At 34.5% G+C, this 18536-nt stretch overlaps 1 protein-coding gene and 1 pseudogene across 2 annotated transcripts; one reads left to right on the forward strand and one right to left on the reverse strand.

Moving 5' to 3' along the window:
• The first annotated feature begins 2567 nt into the window (after positions 1 to 2567).
• LOC125215115 lies at positions 2568 to 7853 on the forward strand (annotated as a pseudogene).
• Positions 7854 to 8226: 373 nt separating this feature from the next.
• Positions 8227 to 11423, reverse strand: LOC125210866 (probable polygalacturonase). 2 transcript variants are annotated; one of them, XM_048110474.1, is made up of 6 exons: positions 11297 to 11423; positions 10286 to 10588; positions 9791 to 9911; positions 9506 to 9680; positions 9316 to 9386; positions 8227 to 9162 (listed from the first exon to the last, which is right to left on the reverse strand). In XM_048110474.1, exons 1-6 carry the CDS (start codon positions 11306 to 11308, stop codon positions 8489 to 8491), a joined length of 1356 nt encoding a protein of 451 aa, XP_047966431.1. In that variant the 5' UTR covers positions 11309 to 11423; the 3' UTR covers positions 8227 to 8488. The 2 variants fall into 2 exon arrangements, with proteins under 2 accessions (XP_047966431.1, XP_047966430.1); XM_048110473.1 differs by having other exon boundaries at positions 11273 to 11393.
• Between the last annotated feature and the right edge of the window lie 7113 nt (positions 11424 to 18536).

Raw genomic sequence — 18536 nt, forward strand, 5'->3', positions numbered from 1 at the left:
TGACCAAATCAAGTACTAATATATTTTTCCAATTGTTGTTCCATACATCGTCATTTGTGGTGGATTTGCATAGGAAGCTAACTTAACTAATCTGGCAGGTTCTTGGTACAAGCGGGGTGTATAAAGCCACTCTGTATACTGAATGTAAGTTATGAGATTAATTATCATCAACAAAAGTATCTATACTATAATCAATCATTTAGCATTAAAACTAAAAATTAATAATGTATACATAATAAAGAAACGAATACATTGTTTTCATCATATATTACTGGGCTGTCAAAGTGAAAGCCTTGTAAAAGCTTGTGAGGAGTGCCATTGATATCATGATTCATGGGGATGCTTCATGGCCACCACCCCAACTTATTAGAAAAGGAAAAAAACACCAAATATATATAATCTTTTTTTGGGGTTATCAGAAAGATGTTTACTTGAGTATTACAAGAAAATTAAAAAGTTGAATTAGTTTAGGAGGCTAATAAAATCTTCAAGTAATTTTGTGTGGTTGTCATATTTCATGCAAGAAATTATGGCTTGAATGAAATTAGTGGGTTTTATTTGTTCCCACATGGGAAGTCTGTTAAAAGGGGTACAAATTTTTTAAAGTTAATTTTGATATAATAACCGAATTAGTATCAAACAATAATTTCAGGGCTAAATTTAATTCATAAGATGTTATCTATTATGAATTCAAGTAGATTTACATCAACAAAATATTCAGAATTTGTTAATATTAATAGAGAGATAAACCAATATGACACATGCTTATTAAAATCTACCATGAGCATTATATCCTCTCTTTCTTTCTTTTTTAATTTTTTTACATTTTCTTAAACATGTCCCATTGCATTGCTCCTATGCAAGTTTTCGCACATTTGCACACAATTTAAAAACTGCATAACCTCAACCTAGACATACTACAAATTTTACATAGGATTCCAGTGACGATAAAAATTAATGAAAAAAAAAACTTTGATGTGCGCAATAAGGCATGAGCACGAAAGTGGAGAAATGGAAATTGACCTCCATTTGCAAATTTTATGAAACTAATAATTATGCCAATACTTTCTCCAAAATAAAATTGAATAATTATGATAGCGCATTTATGTGTATTGCAAGTTTTATGAAACTAAATTAACTAATTATTATGTCAATACTTTCTCCAAAATAAAATTAAATAATTATGACAATACTCAATGCTCAATAGCACTTGACAACTGTCGCACATATATGTGCATATTCAGTAGTAGACATTGTTACCTTTTTGCTCATCAAATTTTGCATATAACGTTTGTTTATATAAAAATTACATAAGTTACAAATATTAATTCGCGTCCACTCATATGTTACACACACTAGTTATTACCCCCACAAGAAAAATACATGAAGTAATCAGAATTTAGAATAAAAAAAAACAAATCGAACAAAAAAACGTGTGATATTAATCACAGATGAGATCATATTATTCCAATTTAGAAGAAACGCAAAAATAGAAAAAAAATATTCCACAATTTTTGTAACTGAAATCCTGGATTTTAATGTTCAACTAATATAACCCAATGAATACGAAAAGATTTTCTCCGCTAAACGACCACATTTACACTTTAGTGTTAAATTAAATAATACTTGAACTAATTAAACAAACTAACAAATTATTATTTGTAATAATTATTTAAATCACAAAATTTATTTAAATTTTGCTACAGTTAAAATATAATATAAATAGTAGTACTACTAAATTACAAAATCACGAAATTTCAATTATTTTTAAAAAAATCACCCTCCATCCCTATGTATTCCAGATTTTCATTTTGGGATGTCCCTTATTAATTGTCTCACTTCACTTTTACCATACTTCACATTCTACTAACTCATTACTTCATATTTTATCACAATATAAAACAAATATCTAAAGATAAGATCCACATTTCACTATTGGGACTATTACTGTGGACATTGGAGTATTAATCACGAAATTTTAATTTTTTCTCATGCATGTACAAGACATCGTATTTGATGCTCAAAACAATTACTATTATTTAATTATAATAGTAAGTTTTTTTTTCTTTTTTATTTTAACTAAATGTAACTATTTTGAGCAACACTATTTTTTTTACATGCATAGGCCAATTGAGCAAAAATAGAAATCTTATAATTTAATAATCTGTTTTAAAATTTTATGTGATCGACCAAAGTTTATTATTGAAATAGATCTGTGTATCAGTAGAATTACCTACATGCAACGTCTTGAGAATTAATTGAGAAAAATTAAATTTAGTGATTTAATTAAACTCATAAATAACCATTATTCATGATTGTTGTTATATAGAAAGTAAATTAATTGTGGAAATAAAAATATAAAGAAGAATATATTGGAAAAATGGCGGAAACTCAATCTCCAACTATAAAGCGATGAACAGAGTTTTCCATTTGAGAGAAGAGAGAAGAGAGAAGAAAGAGACGTAATAGCCATGGCCATTGCCTTACTGTAGTGTTGTAGAATGACAACAAAAGCTATCTATTCTTTACTACTAATGTACCTGAATTGACGTTGGAGCTCTGATCACTCGTTTTCCTAGTTTCTAATATCCGCGAGTTTGAATGGCCGCGATTGAAGGCGCATTGCCGTTTTCCGCGGCGTCGGTCGTCGTCCGATCACGCGCTGAAGAAGCCGGTAAATTCTGCCGCGCATTTTGGTTATTCTGATGCTTAAAACGAACTCCAAACGCATCTGATTCTCACATAATTTTTCGTTTTGATGCTATGATATGTTTATACACATTTCCGAGTGATCACTTGGTTTTTGAGTTTGGATTTTCTTTACTGTTAATCAAAGTAGTAATTGGTTCAGAATTTTGCTGCACATTTATGTTAGGATTTCTAAGAAATTTCATTGTGTAAAAGGAGCTGGTACCTGATTTCTGTGCAAGGATTTTCTGCATTGTTAATCAATGTAACTAATTCGCTTTAGAAATGAGGATCATTTACACATTTGAAGCTGAAACATTGAGATTGATACGAATTTGGATGGATAATTGAGGAATTCTGTTTCCAATAGCCATATCTCTGGATTTTGATTTTTGTAGTATGATGCCTGGTTTTGGGAAATAATAAGTCCGTAAATGCAGCAAATAGAAGATACGAAGCTGCAGCATGGCTGAGGAAGCTTATCGGAGTAGTGGCGGCAAAAGATCTGCCAGCGGAGCCTTCTGAGGAAGAATTTAGGCTTGGATTAAGAAGTGGAATAATTCTCTGCAATGCACTCAATAAAATCCAAGCTGGAGCTGTGCAAAAGGTTCAGTAAATGAGTAACTGTGTTCATATGATTTTGTGATTTTTATGTTTATGTGTTTATCGATGCATTTCAGGTGGTTGAAAGTTCATCTGATGCAGTGCTCGTTCCTGATGGTTCTGCGCTGTCTGCATTTCAGTACTTTGAGAATGTGAGGAACTTTCTTGTTGCGGTGAAAGAGATGGGAATGCCAACTTTTGAGGCTTCTGATTTAGAGCAGGTACTCATGATATAAACTGATGAGAATTTTTTTTGGATTTTCTGCAATTGCTAGTGGATTGATAATCTAATTGTTCGTTAGGGAGGAAATTCTTCGAGGGTGGTGAATTGTGTTTTGGCTCTTAAGTCCTACAGAGAATGGCATAAGACGGGAGGAAATGGGGTCTGGAAATTTGGTGGAAATGTTAGAACAAGTACATCAGGGAAGCAATTTGCAGGGAAAAAATCGGAGCCTTTCATGGGTTCCATATTAAAGATCACGTCTATGAATGAGAAATCTCAGAATGGCGCGTGCAATGAGCAAGATTCTAACAGAACTGTGAGTCGAAGCTCTTGGTACTGAGTTTGACTGTCTAATTTAGCACCTGCAGTAGACATTCATGTTATTTGTGTTCTTTGTTTTGGCAGTCTACTGCATCCTTGAGTATGCTTGTTCGAGCAGTTTTATTGGACAAGAAGCCTGAAGAAGTGCCAAATGTATGTATGCTGTGTTAGATGTAAATTTACACTGAAACACTTAAAAAAATATGCAGTCTTTAAACCATTCTCCGTTGATTAAATTTTGTCTAGAAAATTGAAAATGTATACTTGTAAGGTGAGATTGTGAATTTATAGCTTTTTTTCTGGACTTTGAGTTGGTACCTAAAGTGGTAGCTTCTGGTTTTTGCAGCTTGTTGAGTCTGTATTGTGTAAGGTTGTGGAGCAGTTTGAGAGTCGAATCGGAAGCCAATTTGAACCGGTATAGTTTTCTTTCTTTCATGCTGTCATGCATGCCTTTTCATTATTTGTGACACTGATGATACTCCAAAGAATGCTGTAGAAATATGTTTTGATACTCATTTGGCTTATCACTTAATGTTCCATCATTTTACAGAAGATAGCATGCTTTAGGGACTCGATTATTTATCAGGGCAACAAATGTTTCGTGAATCCCTCTTCGCCCCGTGGGAAGGTAAATGAGCTGCTGCAGAGTGTGTAATACTCATTATTTATTGGTTAAATCTTATAGAATGCTCATCCTTTCCCTCTTTCGTTAAAGAAGGCTGAACAGAAGAACGATATGTCACAAAAGAACAAGATCGATGAAGAAGCAGAACGAAGATTTATGAACCAGCACTTGATTGTTGATCAGCAACATAAGAACATTGCGGTTAAGAAAAATCATATGAAAATTGATGCACTCTCAATCATTTCTATCAATTTACTTCTTTTATATTCGTTGAAAATGCTCATCTTGTAAGTGATATGGTCCAGGTGCTCAAGCAAACTCTTTTGACTACAAAAGCAGGCCTGCAGTTCATGCAAATGAAATTTCATGAAGAAGTTCAAAATCTTGGTAAGAATTTGAAATTTTCCAATTCTTGATTTGCTTGTATTTATGCAGACTATCATTTCTTTCTAATATCGGCTTAACCCTATGTCTGTTCTCAACAGGCCTCCATATTCGTGAACTAGCTTATGCTGCTTCTAATCATCATATAGTTCTTGAGGAAAACCGGAAGCTTTATAATCAAGTTCAGGACCTAAAGGGTAAAATCTGTTCATTGTATTATACTAGTATGCTGTTTGATTTCATTCATCCTACTTCCTTTGCAATAAATTGATTTTTGGTATTTTTACTGGACCAGGAAACATTAGGGTCTATTGCCGTGTGAAGCCATTCTTGCCCGGACAATATGATCATTTGAATACCGTCGATCATATAGAAGAAGGAACCATATGCATAAACACTCTAGCAAAGAATGGGAAAGGGCGCAAATCTTTCAACTTTAACAAAGTATTTGGACCTTCTGCAACTCAAGGTTAGCCATTACATCAAAACAGTAACTAGTTGATGAGTGTAAGAAGAAAATTCTGTAGTTTTTTTTTTATCTCTTTGTAGAGGAGGTATTTTCGGACACCCAGCCACTAATAAGATCGGTCCTTGATGGTTACAACGTCTGCATTTTTGCTTATGGCCAAACTGGTTCAGGAAAGACTTTCACCATGGTAGGTTATACCTTATTTCTATTTGAAAACGAAGCATTAATGTTAACGTCGTTTGAATTCAGACCGGACCTAGGGATCTCACGGAGCATAGTCAGGGAGTGAACTACAGAGCTTTACGTGATCTGTTCATGCTTGCCGACCAAAGAAAGGATAGTTTCTTATACGAAGTCTCTGTTCAAATGCTAGAGATTTACAACGAGCAAGTCAGAGATCTACTGTCTTCAGATGGTTCAAACAGAAGATATCCTTTCTCAACGCTAACCGGAATTATCAATTTATCGCTGTATTTACAATGTTTGGATTCCTTTACTAATAGTGTACATTAGAAATTCGAAACAGTTCCCAGACGGGAGTCAGTGTACCGGATGCAAGTTTGGTTCGCGTCGCCTCAACATCTGACATTATCGATCTAATGAATCTTGGACACAAGAACCGGGCTGTGGGTGCAACTGCACTCAATGAGCGTAGTAGTCGCTCACACAGGTATGCAATCGGAGCTCATATTACGCTCACAAAGTTTTGTCTCGTCCAACTGCTACTGTCCCCTTTTGTTGCAGTTGTTTAACAGTTCATGTCCAAGGAAGAGACTTGACTACCGGTAGCTCCCTCCGAGGCTGCATGCATTTAGTCGATCTGGCCGAGGAGTGAGAGAGTTGACAAATCAGAAGTAACCGGCGGAAGACTCAAAGAGGCTCAGCACATTAACAGATCTCTTTCTGCATTGGGTGATGTGATCTCCTCCCTTGCCCAAAAGACCTCACATGTCCCCTACAGGAATAGCAAACTCACTCAACTGCTCCAAGACTCGCTCGGTAAGTCTAAGAGCTGCGTAAATCACTTGCTTATATCTCTGTTCTTGACATGATTTGATGCCATATATCGTCATTTTAAGGAGGGCAAGCCAAGACATTGATGTTTGTCCACATAAACCCGGAGCCTGATGCCTTAGGAGAGACCATCAGCACACTTAAATTTGCTGAGCGTGTCGCTTCTGTTGAACTTGGTGCTGCACGAATGAACAAGGACTCTGCAGATGTCAAGGAACTCAAGGAACAGGTCTTTATCGATTCATTTCTAACACATGATCAAAAACAGTTCGACCTTTAATTCGTACGCTTTCTCAATTTGCTCTTATTTGTTTGTTAGATTGCCGGTTTGAAGGCTGCCTTGCAGCAAACGACATCTGGCAGTGGCATGCACCTATCTCCTTATCAACATACACCAAACAGTAGAGATGTGAGCCTGACGTCGCCACAAGGGCTCCGGAAACCAATAGAAGATGTGACCAATGTAAAGGTATTTGAAACAGTAGCATCTATGCAACACCATTAAGCAAACCTCAAAACTGATGTATGATCTTCACCAAATCCGCAGGCTCATCACACACGCTCAGGGAAAAACAGAGAGAGCTTGGATCTAAACGAGCTCCTCGGTAATTCACCTAGCTGGCCATCTGCAAACAGCTCCAGAAAAAGCAATTTAGATGAATATGATGATAGAGAGTTCTGCTCTGGTGAGTGGGTGGACAAGCTCATGGTGAACAAGCAAGATCCGTTTTGTGGAGTAGACAATCTCATGACTAGTTGGGATCCGAGCAACAGCAATGTGTCCGATGCCATTAGTCAGAAATATCAACCTGACAAACCATTTGGCCTATTTCAAACAAACAACCAGGTTGATGCCGGTGACAATGATGATGTGGACGAGCTCGATGCTGGGACCAGCGACTCTTCCGAACGGGATTTGCTCTGGCAGTTAAACCATTCCAGGCGTGTGAGCTTTGCCAGTGGAGGGAGTCCGAATGTGCAGAAGCCTAATCACAAACACACCAAAAGCCCAGAATTCAGGTAATGTTGCATGCATTACCTCAATACTCTTTTTATTAGGTATGTATTGAATAGAAACTTAATAGTCTTATTTTTGGACGAGTAAACATACATCCATACAAATATTATGGATACAGGAGCATGATTCCTAGATTCGGACCGTCACCACCGTCGAGGAAATCTGTGAATGGAGGTGGAAATGGACAGACACCCCTGCGGGTGGGAAGGCAGGCTACTACTGAAACGAAGCGGAAAACAGGCAGTGGAAAATAGAAGTTCTATCTTTTTTCGATTTTACAATGAGATGAGGCAGAGAATGTGTAGAGTTTCTGATTTTTTAATTTTTAAAAAAAATCTGCTCATACACGACACAGGCCAACACAGCAATAATTCCAGCTTCTTGGATGGAAAGAACCTTTTTTTTTTTTTGGGTTTTTTGTTTTGGTTGCTATTTGTCTTTCAACAATGATATATGTATGATTAAATTTATTAAATATTTCATTTTTATCTTACCTGTGAATTCTGTCCCTGTAATTCTTTTGTAAGTAGTGAATATTTCTTCTTAAATCCACAATGATATTGCAGAGCTGACTAGGAAAAGATTCAGAATTTCATCTAAAGCAGAATTTTGAAAAAGTTTACTACGTAAATTTTCCTTTTGTTTCAATGTAGAGTGAAACAAAGAGCTGTGAATCATTGATATATCAAATGTCTCTTTGAAATTTACATTTTTTAGAGCTACTTGCAATTTTTCATAACACAATATTGTATCAGATGCGTCTCATGTATGTGCATTGTGAGCCAATTACAAAAAGATGGATACTTTTCCAAGGAAAAAAATGGGAAAAGAAAAAGAGAGAGAGTTTCTCTCTGCAAGGAATTTCAGATGAATATTTTCCAGAGATAAAAAAGATAGCATTTGCATATTCAATCAAATCCAAAGAATTTACAAATGTAAATGAAAAATACCTAACAAAAAAGCAACCCAAAAAAATAAGCATGCACTACCAAAACTTTTCTTACAACACGAACAAAGCAAACAGATGCCTATACACAAACACGAACACAACCACGACCCGACTTTGGTAAGCCTCCACCCCGGCCTAAAGCTCATCGCTTCCATCAGCGAGCGGATGAATCAAAATCCAATAAAATCACACAATCACATATATGAAACTCTACTACTAGGATGTTGGAAGACGAAACAATCGAGAAACGAACTCGAAGCGGAGCTTAGAAGCTCAGGACAAGGCATAGGCGACACGTCGAAAGACGAGCCTAAGACGTTGAGGCACTTCCACGATGTGGTCGGATCGGAGTTTAGGTAGAAAGAAACGTTCGACAGACATATCGAGGTAAAGGGCGATCGATCAATCCCAAAAAACCTCCCAGCCGAAGTGATGTTCGAACCAAGAATGTTCTTGAATCTGATATCACTAACAACCGGCAACGCCTGAGGATCAAATTTATTGTCTGGATGAGAATTGCAATGACCTGTTGCCTTGATCCCTTGTTGCACGTTGTCCATGAGAGCGTCCGATATGGAGATGTCGGTCATGTAGCCGCCTCTCCCGACTGCTGTCTTCAGCTCAATGCCTACCTGGGAGTCGTGCACCTGGATATGCTCGACCAGAATGCTAGAAATCCCACCTGACATTTCACTGCCAAACGCGACGCCTGAGCCTGCGAAGGAATGGAGGCGGACATTCCGGACATGAACATTCGTGGTAGGTTTTCCATATGCCATTCCATACTCGTCCCAACCACTTTTCAGCACCACGGCATCGTGTCCAACACTAATGTTGCTGTTCTCGATGCAAACATGCTCGGAGGAATCTGAAATTCGTAAGAAATTCAGAATTATCAATTCAACATATTGAGAGAATAATACTATAGGAGATATAAAACACAACTTTGAATCGAGTTTTCATCACGTAGAGTGGAAAGCAAGCTTCAGTTTATGAATCTTAATCTCGATTCTCGACTGACCTGGAACTATCCCGCTCGTGAATGGAGAATAGGAAGGAGAATAAACGGTTATGTTTTGAACTAGCACATTACTGCATTCAGAGACAGAGAGTGGAAGCATGCCTTCCAGTTAAAAAACTCAGGAAATAATTTGTTTATCGACAAACAAAAGCACAAAATAATTGGACAAGATTTGCAGGCGAGGAGCAACCTGCAATAAACTGGGTGTATATTCCAAGAGGGTGCATTTAAGAAGGTTAGGTTCGACACAACAATGCCAATTGAACCAATAAGTTCAACAATATGTGGTCGGCTGTAGTTTAAAGAACGAGAATTGAGTTGCTCCCACCATATCGAACCCTGCCCATCAATAGTTCCATTATTGCCTGTAACAAAGCAGACGACAAATCACAGGGATGTAAGAATCGGAGAAACGAGACAAAGAGACAATAGAAACAAGAAGCAAATGGAATAAATTAAAAGGGAAAATCCATACCTGTGATAACAACATCAGTGAGATTTTGCCCACTGATCAAGCTTCGGTACCTTTGACCAGGTACTTCAAGGCCTTGTCCATACGAAGGTAAGGGCTCGACCACGTCCCAGTGACTATAGTCCTGCAAAGTCAGGGTACAGTGTCTGTAAAACTGAAACTCTAAAGTAGGATACCGTACATATGACTATCAAAAACACGAAGAATTCAGTAATTAGGCTTTAGTTTCAAGTTTGTTGCAAACCAAATACTTATGAGGGAGTAATTAACCGATTGTGGTAGCCTAAACTAAAAAGTTGGATCAATATCTTGAGTATAGTCTCAACAGAAGCTAAGATTCAATCAAGAGATTCACCAAACGTATAAGAACCGCAGGTAAGCTAGAGTTGAACATTTCATAAATTCATACTTTCCCACAGATCAAATTGAACATTTAAAATACGCGCATTTTCTCAGTTGGGAACAAAGTGTATAGATTTTGCACATCAAAATGCCGACCTGAGAGCCAAGAATAACAGCGTCTTTCTCCAGAAAAATCGTAAGATGGCTCGTGAGGCTGATGCATCCGATGAGCCAGTTTCCTTCTGGAACATAGAGTTGGGCACCACCCTTATCCGCAAAGGACTTTAAATAGAAAATAGCATTCTGAAATGCTAGAGTGTTATCAGTGATCCCATCTCCAACTGCACCAAATTCCAAGACGGATACGCTGTGAGGCCTTGGAACCAGCGGCCAACCCAACTTGCATTCCCCTTCATACTCAGCAGCATTGCTCGATAAAACGAGCAGCAGCAAAATTCCCTATATGTGAATAAACAGTTCACTTGAATTGAATAATTACCAATACAACTAAACCATGAGATACATAAAAAAACAGCCTAAGCCATCAGATGCTTCCAATTTTGCAGAATCTACTCATATATTCCATCTTTGCTATAGAATTCATCAAATAATACATTTCGAGCTCTGACAAAAATTATTTTCACTGGCAACAACTTTCAACATAAATTACAAAATAGGCATTTTATATTGAAAATTAAACATATTTAAAAGTAGAAATATGAACTCATATATGGAATCAAAATAGGAGGAAATGCACTTAAAAATTACAGAAAAAAACACTAATTATTGAGAGAGAGAGAAAGCAGCTTCTGATCTGTTAAGCGAAACTGTAAAATCTAACTACCAAAATTCACACTTCTAATTAAGAATCTAAAGAAGATCGTATCAAATTCTTTCAGCACTATCCACATCAAAGAAAATCTAGCAAGATTTAAGCTTTGAAACAAGAATCTGAAAAAGAAACCCAAAAGCAATTCAAGAATACACTTTTTATCAAGCACTAAAGCGAGTAAACCTTAATACCACCAAATTCACTGACAAGATCGAGTTTTTGCTGTAAATAACACAAGCCCAGAAATTAAAATGCTCGTTGTTGATCTAAGAAATAATTAATTCATACCAGTCCATAAATAGAAAATTTACCCCCAAAAAGTGTAACGTACTTACTAGCCTCTGCATTTCTCAGTGACAACGCTAAAAAATCTTTACATTAAGAAGGAATGAAAGAAGCATGAGATGAACGAGATATTTATACATGAAAATAAATAAATGTTTATTAAAAAGAAAAAAATAAAATTGAACTTTCATTAGAATGAGGGTAAAGTGGCATGCGGGTAAACAATATTATAACTTTAATTGCAAAAATTAGGGAAATGTTAAGCAACTCCCTAATTTCTTTCCCGACATACTTAATCACTCAATAACGAAAACTTAATAAAAAATTTGTAGTGAAAATGCTACTACTATTTTTCAGTTGGAAAAGCGAAATGATGGAATTTGATAGAGAAAATGCTATTTTACTTATGTAATCAAATGTTTAATTCATCTAACAAAGTGTGATTATTGTGTAAATTTGAAAATATATGACATAATTATTGATGGATTATCAAAAAGATAAATGGGTCCTTCAATTATTTTAATATAGAGTAGCTTTAAATTTTTTGGATTGATAGTTTCATTTTTAATATCAACAAATCAGTAAGAGAATTAGTTGTTCGTTGATATATGCCTTGTTATTAAAAAAAAAGTGTCTTCAAAAATGTTAATTAGTACTAATATTTAACATCATTTGGAATAATAACAATAGTAATAATTTACTTGATTTTTTTTAAATTACAACTTCTAGGTTAATTTGACAATTGAGTTCAATTTTAGTTGATGTCTAACCAACTATAATGGGTTCCTCCAAAAATTATAAATATTATAAACTTTATTGGAATTTTAAAGTTTTTCTCCAAGATTTGATGTTACAAATAAGATAAAGAAAAAGAATTGCGTGCCTCTCTATGTTAATTTCTTCTCGTTCTTCTCCGGCGGTAGGATGAAGAATTGACACCATCGCCTGAGAGCTAATGCTTGGCAGTTCAATCTCGTCATTTGCAACCTTGCACCGAATCGAGAAGCTCTGGGCCAAAAAGGCTCCACAACGAGGTCCTCTACTTTTTACAATTACAAAAAATGTTCTAAATATATTACAATATTATTAGGTAGTGTTAAGTAGAAAAAACTAGAGTTCTTAGTGAAAAATTTATAGTTAGAAAGTTTTAGAAAAAATATAGTGGCTTCATCCACCAACAATAAATAGAACCATGTGTATTATTTCAAATAAATGTTGAAATAGAAGTTTTGTCTACCGGTCTTTTTGTATACTAAACTTGGATAAATTTTATAAATTTATTAAAGAGAAAAGGTTAAAAAAAATTTATTAAGGGCTTTAGCCCTACCCATTGCACATGGGTCTGCCTCTGTCATACTGGGAATATAATTGACAATGTAATAGAAAATTGATCCAAATCTCATTTCCTTAATAGCCTGAACTTGTATATCATTAAGTGATTTAATGACATTTACAAAAGAGCCGAAGCCTTTAACTTCACAAGTAGCCTTTTCTTTGATCCAGCGCCACACCTACTTCTTCTACGTTATTAAGCATAAACAATGTGAACAATAAGCATAAATATCATTCCAAATACTATATAATTCTTCACAAAAACTGATTTGATCACAGATCATTGCATGCTCAGTAATAGAGAAAAACTCACTCAATCACTTGAATTCATTCCAAATCCCATATAATTCTAAAATATCAGTGAAATATTCAAAATAAACTTTGTATCGTTAACCTAACACTAAAATAAATAAAAAATACTCAAAATCGGACAATAGAAATTAAAGAGAATGTAATCTCTAGAAGTTTTCGCGATATCTACTTGTTTCTTTGTCATTTTTGTTCATTCTTGAACAAATATCGAACTAGGGTTGAAAGGTAATGAAAAAACTGACTCAATTTATTTTGACACGAGAAATACCCGCAAGTGTACGGGGCTAGTGAAGCATAAAACAAGTAAGAGTATCGTATCTCACAAAAACAAGATTATATCAACTCAAGTACCACGAACAAACTTCGACTACTATCTAGACAATCGAAAAGGAATTGGTTTTGTTCTAACACTACTATAAACATATAACAAGAAAAAGAAATTAAAAGTAACAAGAGGAAATGAACACAAGTGAAAAGATACCTCAAAGAGGAGAGTAGAGTTTTGGATCCAACTACAATGGAATTGTTGTGCAATTGATTCAACAACTTCGATCACCCATTTTATGTCTCTAGGGTTACTAGGAAAGTCGCTAGTCTAGGTTGAGCCCCTCGCGAGTGTACTCACCCCGTTGATTAACCCTTAATATTGAAGTCTCCTTCTAATATGTTTAGATTAACTCCATGTAACAAAAGACCCAAGCCATCACAAAGGATCCCTCTCTCGAGTGTAGATTATCAAAGTGGTGTTCACTCTTTTATCAACCCTAGATAGGTATCTCTCGATTACTACTATAAAGGTAAACAAACTCAATTGGTAGCTAAGCAATTGAATTGGAAAAGCACAAGAGTGAACAAAGAAACCACAAGAGCTAAGCAATCTAAAGAAGTCATTGAATTAATCACAAACATCAATTGTAGTCTTCACCAAAACTCCATAATAAATTTAGCTACTCATGTTCTTCATGAAAACCAAAACAAAAGATTCAATCAAATACATAATAAAGCAAATAGATACTCCTGTGGAACGATTCTATGGAATGGAAACTTCAATCTCTCGATTTGTAGTCTTCAATCTTCAAATCTCTCTTCAAAGTGTTATTTGGGAAGTGTGTTTCGTGTGGTAGGCGGTAGAGTGTAGAATGAGGAAACCTAGATCCCCTTTTTCTTTTTCTTTTCTTTCGAAAAATCGTAACTGCAGAAAACACTTGCAGATTCCACGGACCCGGCCGGGTGGAGTTTTTGTCCTACAAATTCAGCCGGCCGGGTGACAGAAATTGACACCTTTCTAGACTTTTGATGCTGTGATATGGTACCCGTGGGTAGAATTTCCTAACTAGAAATCCACCCGGCAGGGTGAAGCCTTTTTCGCTCTCACTGTCCTCACAGCCGCTTTTTTGCCTTATTTTCCATCTTTTTGCCTAAAACACTCAACAAACACATAAAACTCGAAAAGATAAAATAATTGGCTAAGATAAGACAATCTCGAGTGAAAACTCAGCATTTAGCACTTCAACAAGCCAATTAAACTGGTTAAAACATGAGTCTGTCAGAAACACGGAGGAATGAAAATGACCAATGAATCCGGTGAGATATCGAAGAGAAAACAGAGGAAATCAGATGAAATCACAAAAATTGCAAAAAATCGGACGAAATCAAAAGTTTGGAGAGGAAGTTTTCGCAGAGAATTTTGTTGCATACGAACGGTTTTTGAATGAGGGTGATATTCGAAACCCCTCAGAATATTTCCGCAAAAAAAAATTGTGACTGAACGAAAAATACCCCTAGTTGACATTGATATCAAAGCCGTTAACATTGGACATTACATAAATCATGGTGGTTGATCTTCAAATTCAAGGGCTATGACTAAGTAGTAGTTAGCAACTAAATATGGAATTAGTAACCTAATAAGACCCTATATATAAATATGTATGTGTCCTGGGAACTATCAAATATATGTGTGTACTACTGATGAATAATCGATAAATATGTGTATTGTGAAATCACTCAATCTAACTAAGATCAATATAGATATATGTCATGTAAGTATGTACAGTCAGTAACGATTAACTACTTCCTTTTACCATAACCATTTTTTTTATGAAATGCTCAAGCCACAGAACGGCGAGCTACAAAAAGGCAAGCCAAAAGGCGAGATCACCAATAAAAACGAAATCTCATACCACCCGGAAAAGGGATCTAAAACAAGCAAAAAACAACCTAACTAAGCAACCCTAACAAAGCAACAAACCAACCATCCCCTCAACAAGCCAAAACCCACAATAGTGCCAAAAGAGAAGGTAAAATCAACTAGAACCCGGAATTCAACTATAAGTCAGCATAACCTACCTATTCATGAAGCTCTTGTTCCTGCCCAGCCTCTGACAACCTTCAACTCATCCACTAACAATCCGGTGCTAAGGGAAATTTCGGGCACCATCCTTTCGCCCAAGTTCCAAGGCGCCAAAAGAGTCGCTTCTTCTCGAACTCCCAATTAGGTTTGAAATCTTGGAATGCCATTTTGTTTCTAATATCTCAAATTGTCCACACAACGACATAAAACATGGTTGTCCACGAACGCTTATCATATCTTTTGAACGAAGTACCTACCCAAGAAAGCAGGCATGTCTTTGGATTTTTGGAAAGAGAGAAAAAGAAATATCTCAACTTTTACAGTAGTGATACTAGAGATTGCTCGAAGGTTTGCGGCAAAAAAATTCAATCTCTTCTTTACACAAACTACATTGATCATCTTCAATTCTAGCTACTCCCAATCTGAAAAGCCTTTCTTCAGTATTGATTATTCCTTGAAAAAGAAACCACACTTGAAGTTGTGCTTTTAACGTAACCTTTCATCCACAAAATTCAAATCATCTACCAGCCTTTCTCTGCTATGAACAAAATAGCATTCGCATACATCTCTCTCATACTCCATATTTTAGCACGATGCAAACATGAGATAAATGGATTTTGTTGTGGCAAAATCATTTACTATTAACAACATGCTTATCCATGACCAAACAGATCACCCAACCAGTCACATATTTTTAATATTTAATTAATTATCTTTCTTCTATACCATCAATATTCTCTCAACCAGATCAAATATATTTTTAATAGTTTATGAATGATCACTCAACCACACGGTCCTTTTGTATTATTTCTCAATTATAATATAATTTCTTATATTAAAATATTTCATTATTGCAAAATATAAAGATAGAAAAAAATGAAAAACTAAAATAAGTAAACCAAAAACATAAATAGCAACAACTGAAACATAAAATTAAAAGTACATTCATTGGTGTTTAAAACATAATGAAAATTAGACATTCAATTAAAGAAGCATCATTATATGAGAAAAGAAGAGATTCGTTTTGTTTTGAATTATAACAAAATTTGTCTCTAATTATAGAAAGAGTGATGCTATACAACGACATTATAGTCAATCACACAATAGTATATTAGTAAATTAAAGTATTAATTATATATTAAAATATTAATGATGGATAGTGGACAAATTAAAAAGACTTTATTAACCTTCAATCCAATTTTTTATTTTGTTTAAGGAATCCCTCTCTTTTCACTTTTCAAATTTGAATTTGAAATTCTGCATTAATTACATTTTTGTTGTTTCAATAAAGTAAGTATTTATACTAGGTCCTTATTATAAACACTATTATAATTGCTTTCTCCATAAAATAGAAGCATAACTACCGTTAATTCACTTGACATTTCATAAAATATATATAGACTGCATCACTTGAAATATACATAAGCGTATGGTACAATATTAATATCATTAATATCAATATTATAAAAATAATATTGTGCAATAATAAAATAAATAGAGTATTCATATTCATATTACTACGTTAATATTTTATATTTTTGAAACCTAAATCGTGACAATTTGGACATCCTATCACCATAGCATATTCATTAAAATGTTAGTATGAGATTGTAGAATGCAATCTTCAATTTCTTTGTTAAATAATGTTTATCCGTTAAATCAAAGTGACAATATAAGTTAGTTCTTACTTATACTCATTATTTGTATTCATCAGTTGAATTATGCAATATTTTGATCTCAAGTACATTAAAAAAACATTTTACTAGTTGTTTTATCTAATTTGCAATATTAAATCTCAATTAAGGTTAATATCATAGTATTTCTCTTACAAACTAAATAGTTGGATTATAATTATTCACTAATTCTATTTACTTTGCAACATTAGATCTCAAGTCTCAATCACGTTAAAAAATTATCTGATCAAATACTAATATCATAGGATGTATTTTATGGACAAAATAGTTCAATGAGAATAATTAACGTTTGATCTATTTATTTTTTGTGATTTTAGAGCTCAAGTAAATTAAAATATTATCTAGTTAGATGATAATGTCATTAGAATTTCTCTAATAAATCAAAAGGTTGGATGGGAATAAATCACTAGTTGAGTTATGCAATATTATATCTGAAGTAGGAGTGGGAATAAGTAGGAGTGAGAATACGGATATCGGGTATTGAGTTTATCCGTACCCGACCTGATATCCGCCGGGTATTGGATACCCAATATCGAATTTTACGGGATTGGGTATTGAAATTTAAGATAAATCGGGTATTGGGTAACCCGAATGGGTATTGGATATTATCCAAATATCCAATTTATTATTTAAAGCAATTTTTAAATTAAGTTTAGCCATTTTGGACTTCAAGAGCTAGCCTAATTTATTTACTAATTACAACTTACTAGGTTAACTTTCTCTAAACTTATATAAATAAGTCAATCTCTCTTACTCTCTCGGTCACAGCTTCTCCAAACTCCTAAGTTTTACGTATTGCATAACCAACTCATATGGTTTTTATATTTTAGTTAATTATTTTGACTTTTGAATTATATTATTGGTTGCTTCTACTATTTAATTAAATGCGTAACTTTTATTATTACATATTGTATAACCAATCCCAATAAATATAATCACATACTTTAAAATAAAAGTGACTCATTTTTTTTATAGTTTTATACTACAAAATAAATGCAACATTAAAGATATTAATCAATTTAAATATTTCTATATTTATATTAGTATATAAAATTAAAAAAATATTATTAGTTATTAACACATGTAAAGAGTCGGGTATTTGCAGGGGCGGATCTACTCATGGCTTAGGAGGGGCATTTGCCACACCTCATATTTTCTCTCCTATATAAATATTGCCTTTCATTTAATTTATTCCCTTTAATTTTTCAGTAAATGCCCCTCCTCAAGTTTTAAAATTTTCTTCATAGATAAATTTGCTCCCGTCCCTATAAATTTCTGGCTTCGTCCCTGGGTATTTGGGTACCCAATACGTCGAGTATGGATACCCAGGGTGGGTATTGGAGTACCCGAAAATATATCAGGTCGAGTTTTGAATAGACATTTAGATGATTTTCGGGTTTGGATACCCGGTTTTTTTGGATCGAGTATCCGTGATACCCGTATTCCCACCCCTAATATGAAGCACTAAAATGTTATTTAATCAAATCACTAATACATCTATCTATTTAACAACTTTATATCTCAACCAAGACCAATGTCAAAATATTTCTCAAACAAACCAAATAGTTGGATTATAATAATTAACTAATTGATCTATTTACT

Source organism: Salvia hispanica, chromosome 3 (genome assembly GCF_023119035.1).
Source record: "Salvia hispanica cultivar TCC Black 2014 chromosome 3, UniMelb_Shisp_WGS_1.0, whole genome shotgun sequence".
NCBI lineage: Eukaryota > Viridiplantae > Streptophyta > Magnoliopsida > Lamiales > Lamiaceae > Salvia > Salvia hispanica.

Bases quoted from the DNA above. Each gene is read 5' to 3' on its own strand.
- LOC125210866 (XM_048110473.1), bottom strand. From the start codon at position 11,308: ATGCAGAGGCTAGTAAGTACGTTACACTTTTTGGGG. The intron at 10,589-11,272 runs GTAAATTTTCTA...ATTCACATATAG, and splicing joins GTACGTTACACTTTTTGGGG to GGAATTTTGCTGCTGCTCGT. The intron at 9,163-9,315 runs GTCAGTCGAGAA...TACGAATTTCAG, and splicing joins CACGAGCGGGATAGTTCCAG to ATTCCTCCGAGCATGTTTGC.